At 40.3% G+C, this 6878-nt stretch overlaps 1 protein-coding gene across 1 annotated transcript; it reads left to right on the top strand.

The window, feature by feature from the left end:
* Positions 1-283: 283 nt before the first annotated feature.
* On the top strand, positions 284-1231 carry LOC142441165 (olfactory receptor 2V1). The gene has a single exon (XM_075543228.1). It carries the CDS (start codon positions 284-286, stop codon positions 1229-1231), a length of 948 nt encoding a protein of 315 aa, XP_075399343.1.
* The last annotated feature ends 5647 nt before the right edge of the window (positions 1232-6878 follow it).

The raw sequence follows: 6878 nt of genomic DNA on the forward strand, positions 1-6878 counted from the left end.
ACTATATTATATTAGAAACAGAATAATTAAGCTTCCACCCTTGCTATGGATATATGAAAAGAGTGATCTGTAGTCCAATTCTCTAAGAGATCTTATTATCTGTGTCATGGGAAGATGAAAGAGAATCCTTTTCTATGCCCCAAAGCTCATACTGCTGAGGTTGGATACATTACAAGGAAAATGGCTATATGAAGAGGTGGAATTCGGGGATATGTAAGGATATATGAGTTGTTTCAGAGCCTTTTTTTGGACATGTCCTCAGGTGATCAGGAACAATTGAGCCATGGCGACCTGGCTGAACCAGTCATCTACAGACGACTTTATTCTCTTGGGCATCTTTTCCTACCGTGCAACTGATCTTGCTCTTTTCTCTGTGGTCATGATTGTCTTCACAGTGGCCCTCTGTGGGAATATACTTCTCACCTCCCTCATCTACATCGACTCTCGGCTTCATACCCCCATGTACTTCTTCCTCAGCCAGCTCTCCCTCATGGACCTCATGTTGATATGCAACATTGTGCCGAAGATGGCAGTGAACTTCCTAACGGGAAGAAAATCCATCTCCTTCGTGGGTTGTGGTGTACAAATTGTTTTTTTTGTCTCTCTTGTGGGATCCGAGGGACTCTTGCTGGGACTCATGGCTTATGATCGCTATGTGGCTATTAGCCACCCACTCCGCTACCCTATTCTCATGAGTCAGAGGGTCTGTCTTCAGATTGCTGGAGGATCCTGGGCCTTTGGCACACTAGATGGATTGATCCAGGTGGTGGCAGCCATGACGTTTCCTTACTGCGGCTCCAGGCAGGTGGACCACTTCTTTTGTGAAGTGCCAGCTCTCTTGAAGCTGGCCTGTGCAGACACAGCTCTGTTTGAGAACCTGCTCTTTGCTTGCTGTGTCTTCATGCTCCTTCTCCCCTTCTCCATCATCGTGGCCTCCTACGCTCGGATCCTGACTGCTGTGCTCCGCATGCGCTCTGCTCAGGCTCGTAAGAAGGCTCTGGCCACCTGTTCCTCCCACCTGATTGCTGTCTCGCTCTTCTATGGGGCAGCCATGTTCATCTACCTGAGGCCCAAGCGCTACCGAACCCCTAGCCATGACAAGGTGGTCTCTGTCTTCTACACAGTTCTTACTCCTATGCTCAACCCCCTCATTTATAGTTTGAGGAACCGGGAGGTCATGGGAGCACTGAGGAAAGGGCTGGCCCGTTGTAGGACAGTCAGCCGGCACTGAGGGTAAGGATAGATGATGCTTGACTTTGTGATTTCTTGGCTGTGAAACAGTGGTATATCACTCACCCTTTGTGAAAGTATCATTGCTCATCAGGAAGTGAGAATCGTGACACTTGTTCTAGCTCATAAGGATGTTGTAGAGGTTGGCCAGATGTAAATCTAAAGTCTCATGCAGAAATAATCTATTGTTATTATTATTAATTATTTATAAAGTCCTTATTGAGCATTTATTCTTAATTCTTCTTTATAATAGCTGTCTTCTACTGAGTTCTTCCTAAATGTTGGACACTATCACATTAATTTTATACACATTCTACATTAATTTTATACACATTCCACATTAATTTTACACACATTCCATATTGTTTAATGGATGATTCAGGGTAATAAATATGAGAAATTAAATGGAATGTTCCAGAAGTTGGTTTTCTAGAATTATTTTTGGACAGTTCTTAACCTTCTCCTGTGTGTCATTAGGGTAGAGGGAGGGTAGGTTGGAAAGATGGAACCGATTACAAGGATCCAACTGTGACCTCCTTCCTGAGGGACGGACAACAGAAAAGGGGGTGAAGGGAGACGTTAGATAGGGCAAGATATTCCATAATAATAATTTATAAATTATCAAGGGATCATGAGGGAGATGGGAGCAGGAAGGGAGGGGGAAAAAAGAGGACCTGATGCCAAGGGCTTAAGTGGAGAGCAAATGCTTTGACAATAATGAGGGCAATGAATGTACGGATGTGCTTTACACAATTGATGTATGTATGGATTGTGATAGGAGTTGTATTAGCCCCTAATAAAACATTTAAAAAAAGAAAAGAAGATGCGTCCTTTAAGAAATAAAAAATATATCTTTATTGTTTAGAAGTTCTCCTTATAGGGTAATGCCTTATGTAGTTGTGTATTAATAGTGCATGGTCCTGGTTCTATAGAACTCTTATTGTTACTCAATAAAACCTCACTGAATAGAAGAAAAAGGAAAGTATTAAAAGAGTTCATTTATTTTATAAAATGTTATTTGCATACTAAATTTTCTGGGGTAGCTGTGGTTAGTTTCAATGATCCAGGCTCTACAGCAGTGAATTATGTTTTTTGGGGAATAAAGATCCGGAACAGACATGAACACAATATTTGAGCCATTATTTTAAGACATATCAGAAGTAAAACTACAGCGGCTATTTTATTTTAAAGTTTCCTCTCCCAATATATTTTTGGCATATAATTCCCGTTTCATACAATTCAGTAGTTCAGTCACACAGTAGTACTGTCATCACCACAGGTTTATAACGTTCTCTTCAATCTTGTCGTCATGTCATTGCTCCCCATTTCTCCCCAACCTCCTCTGCCATACTCGTAAGGAACCGTTAATCCAGTTGTCACTATAGATCTACTATGCTGTATTTCATATACAGAAAAACTGTAAAAAGCAACAAAATTGACAAGAATAACAAAGTAAAACAAAATTCTCAATATAAAACAAAGTAGAAAATAAATCAGAACAGCAGCAACAAAAACATAAAATAAACCAGAACAAATTTAAAAGTCTATAAGGGATATCAAATGATAAGCCACTAAATTTTAATCTAACTGCATTTACTACAATTCATTTTCCAATGCACTCTGCATGTTAGCATGGCTCTTCACATCCCTTGGCCATGGTCAGAGGGGATTTCCCAGGGGATTGATTCATGTGTTTCCCTGTCACTTACAAAACAAAACAAAACTGAAACAGCTTTAAAATGCATCTACAGAGAGATTAAATAAGATATGGCATTTTGATAGAACTGCATCTGCCACCATGGAATTTACAATGCTCTGGCTGATAACAGGGTTATTTAAATCCATCAACTGTGAGTGGAGGGGATTTACTGGATGCTTAATTTAAGTATGGACCCTGCAGAGAGATTTGGGGCTTTTATTGCTATCCACAGCCTTATGCAAACTGGGTGTTCACAACTTTAGCTCTGATATCATACCTTCTTTAGATTTGGACTGTGTAACTTACAATCGTTGGATCATACAGGCTAGTGTTCTTCTCCCATGAAGACTTAGTTAACACCTCACTTAGATGGATGCTTATTTGAAAATAAGTCTTTAAGACCATAGATGCCATTCTTTCTGATAGCCAGGAATCATCTAGTTTCTTCACTACACTTTCCCAAAGCACCTATATCTTCAGTGATCTCGTCATGTGGGCGAGCATCAAGCAGGGCCATGTCATAAGAACTAATTGTTCTTAGGTTGTGGCTACAGTTAGTGCCAGCCCCAAATCTATTCCTGCATCTCTGGTTTTTATATGTATTTGGTTCACTTTAGAGAAATCATTTTATGTTAGAGAACATTATCAATGATCTCCCTGGAGCATCACTTCCACTGCCATCAAGTCATTGCTAACTTGTAGGTGCCCTATAGGGTCAGGATAGAACTGCTCCTGTGAGTCTCCAAGCCTGAAAACCTTCACAGGCATAGAGCACCTCATACTTTCTCTGTGGAGCTGGCTAGTGATTTCAAACTGCTGACCTTGCAGCCCAGTGTGTAAAAAACTGTGCATTGATAGCGTCACTAGTTTAATCAATTGTGTAGGATTTAAAACTCTTTTGAGAAAAGGAAATTATACAGGTATAGGTCAACTATGAACCATGATACATGACTTGTTGACTTGTACAGATTAAATTCTTAAGTGACTGGACATTATTTACCCAATGGGGGTTGGTGCTAGGGCAGATCTTTAATAATATTCATTCGCAGCAGCAGAGTCATGCCTACCAGATCGATATATGTTACGATGAAGCAAGTAAGGCATTAAAATAGTAAGTATATGATGGTTCAAGGCCACCATTCACTGGGTACCCTTATGGCAAGATATTTGAACCAAAGTCCAATATCTACCAGTTCTACTAGTCATCCTACAGAAATCATTTCAATTGACCAAATTTAATACAAAAAATCTCTAATAAGATTTTGGAGAACTGAAATGCCAAGACAAGAAAATTCATAAAAGCAAAAAAAAAAAAAACACTGTGAGAAACTACTATCTCTAGTCTTGGAGACTTAAGGGAGAGGACTAAGGTTATTAAAACCTGAAATCTTGAAGTAAAAAATATGACTAGTGGGCACAGGTCAGTTGGTATTTATACCCCAGAAGCTTTCCATTGGAGGTGACACCCAGGCATCTGCTTGATGTGATTGAATTATGGAATGTTATGATATCTGTAAGAGCTCCCAATATAATAATAAAATTTTTTAAAGATTATAGTGTAGAAACCTATGGGAGCAGTTCTACTCTGTCCAAAAGGTCACCATAACATGGAATCACTCAATGGCAATGGTTTCTATGGTTTGAAACTTGAAGACAAAGCATCTCCAATACCACAAATCAGAATATAAACTCACTGCTTTAACCGAGGTAACAAAGTAACAACTGACATATGAAGGGGTACCAATTTTTTCAAAGCTATGTATTTTAATGTTTTTTCCCCAAAACAACCTTATCACCGTAAAAGTAATTTCCATTACACTCACTGCATTTGTCAAATCTGTGATTCCATTCTTGGAAACATTTTTCAAACTCATCTGTTTGGATGGCTGACAGCACCTCCTTCATTTTTTTCTTCACCTCTTCTATATTGTCAAATCACTGTCCTTTCATGCCCTTCTTCATTCATGAAACAAAAAGAAGTTGCATGGAGTGAAGTCAGATGAGTAAGTGCATGGGGCAAGAGAGGCAAAACTGGTACGCTGAGATGGCTGTGTGAGCAGGTGCACTGTCATGGTGGCAAAACCAGTCCCCCATCTGCCACACATCAGACTTTTTTTCCATTGCACATCATTATGCAATCTTTTCATTAGACTGCACAAACAGAAAGCTTGATTAACAGTATGAACTGGTGGAATGAAATCCAAATTCACTATTCCCCCTCATGTCAAAAAACAAATGAGCATAATCTTGATCTTTGATTTCACTTGATGAGCCTTTTTTGGGGTGAGGTGATAATGGCATCTTCCAATGGCTTGATTGATGTCTGCTTTCAGGGGCATAAAACTAGCACCATATCTGAGCAAACAACACCATAGACAGGGGAACAACTTGGAAATTAAAATCAACAACGAAGAGGATGTAGAGATCCTGGGAGTGTTGGAGCAACAGCAATCTAGCTAAGAGGAATTACTAAGAGGTGGAAGAAGGACAAGGAGGAAGGTAAAAGGAAACAGAGGAAAGATCTAGGAAGCAAAGGTCTGGTTAGAGGTATAGATATAGGTGTGTATATATGTAAATACATTAATTCATAAAAATAGAGGTATTTGGCCTGTGTACATATATTTATACGGCAATACACTGAAGTAGAGGACAGACTTTGGCCCTCTGCTCATGCCCTCCCTCAATGCAAGAACATTTTGTTCTAACAACCTGGAATTCTGTGATGCTCACCCTCCTGGCACAATCCCTGAAGACAAAATGGATGCACAAGCAAATATGGTGAAGAAAGCAGATGGTGTCAGCTATCAAAAGATACAGCATATGAGTCTAGGATGCCTGGTCGGGCTTGATCAAGGGTAATGTAACCGAGAGGAATTACTAAAACCCAAATGAAGGCTGACATGGTAGTGGGACAAGAGGAAAGTAAAAGGGAATAGAGGAAAGAACTAGAAGTCAAAGGGCATTTATAGAGGTCTAAATACAGGCAGGTACATGTGTAAATATAATTATATAGGATAATGGGGAAATAGATCTATGTGCATATATTTATCTGGTTAGTATTAAGGTAGCATATGGACATTGGGCCTCCACTTAAGTACTACTCCCTCAATGCAAGAATGCTTTGTTCTATAAAGCTGGCATTCCATTATGCTCATCTTCCCAACATGATCACTGAAGACAAAGCAGGTGCATAGGAAAATCTGGTGAAGAAAGCTCATGGAGCCCGGCTATCAAAAGATATAGGATCTAGGATCTTAAAGACTTGAAGGTAAACAAGTGGCCATCTAGCTCAGAAACAACAAAACCCACAAGGAAGAAGCACATCAGCCTGTGTGATCATGAGGTGTCAAAGGGATCAGGTATCAGGCATCTAAGGAAAAAAAAATCAAATCATTGTGAATGAGGGGGAGTGCAGATTGGGCACCCAAGAGCCATCTGTAGACAACCAGGCATCCCCTTAAAGAAGGATTGTGGAGAGGAGATGAGCTAGTCAGGAAGCAGTATAGCAACGATGAAAAATACAACTTTCCTCTAGTTCCTAAATGCTTCCTCTGCCCCTCCCCCCCTACTATCATGAACCCAATTCTACCTTACAAATCCTGATAGACCAGAGTATGTACACTGGTACAGATAGGAACTGGAAACACAGGGAATCCAGGGCAGATGATCCCTTCAGGACCAGTGCTGAGAGTGGCAATACTGGGAGGGTGGGGTAGAAAGCGGAAACCGATGACAAGGATCTACATATAACCTCCTCCCTGGGGGATGGATAACAGAAAAGTGGGTGAAGGGAGACATCATACCGTGTGAGATATGACAAAATAATAATAATTTATAAGTTATCAAGGGTTGAGAGGGAGGGGGAAGTGGGGAAGGAGGAGAAATATGAGGAGCTGATAGCAAGGGCTCAAATAGAAAGCAAATGTTTTGAGGATGATGATGACAACAA

Source organism: Tenrec ecaudatus, chromosome 2 (genome assembly GCF_050624435.1).
Source record: "Tenrec ecaudatus isolate mTenEca1 chromosome 2, mTenEca1.hap1, whole genome shotgun sequence".
In the NCBI taxonomy this organism is placed as follows: domain Eukaryota; kingdom Metazoa; phylum Chordata; class Mammalia; order Afrosoricida; family Tenrecidae; genus Tenrec; species Tenrec ecaudatus.

Excerpts from the sequence above, each read along its gene's own strand:
- LOC142441165 (XM_075543228.1), top strand. The coding sequence starts at position 284 with ATGGCGACCTGGCTGAACCAGTCATCTACAGACGACTTTATTCTCTTG.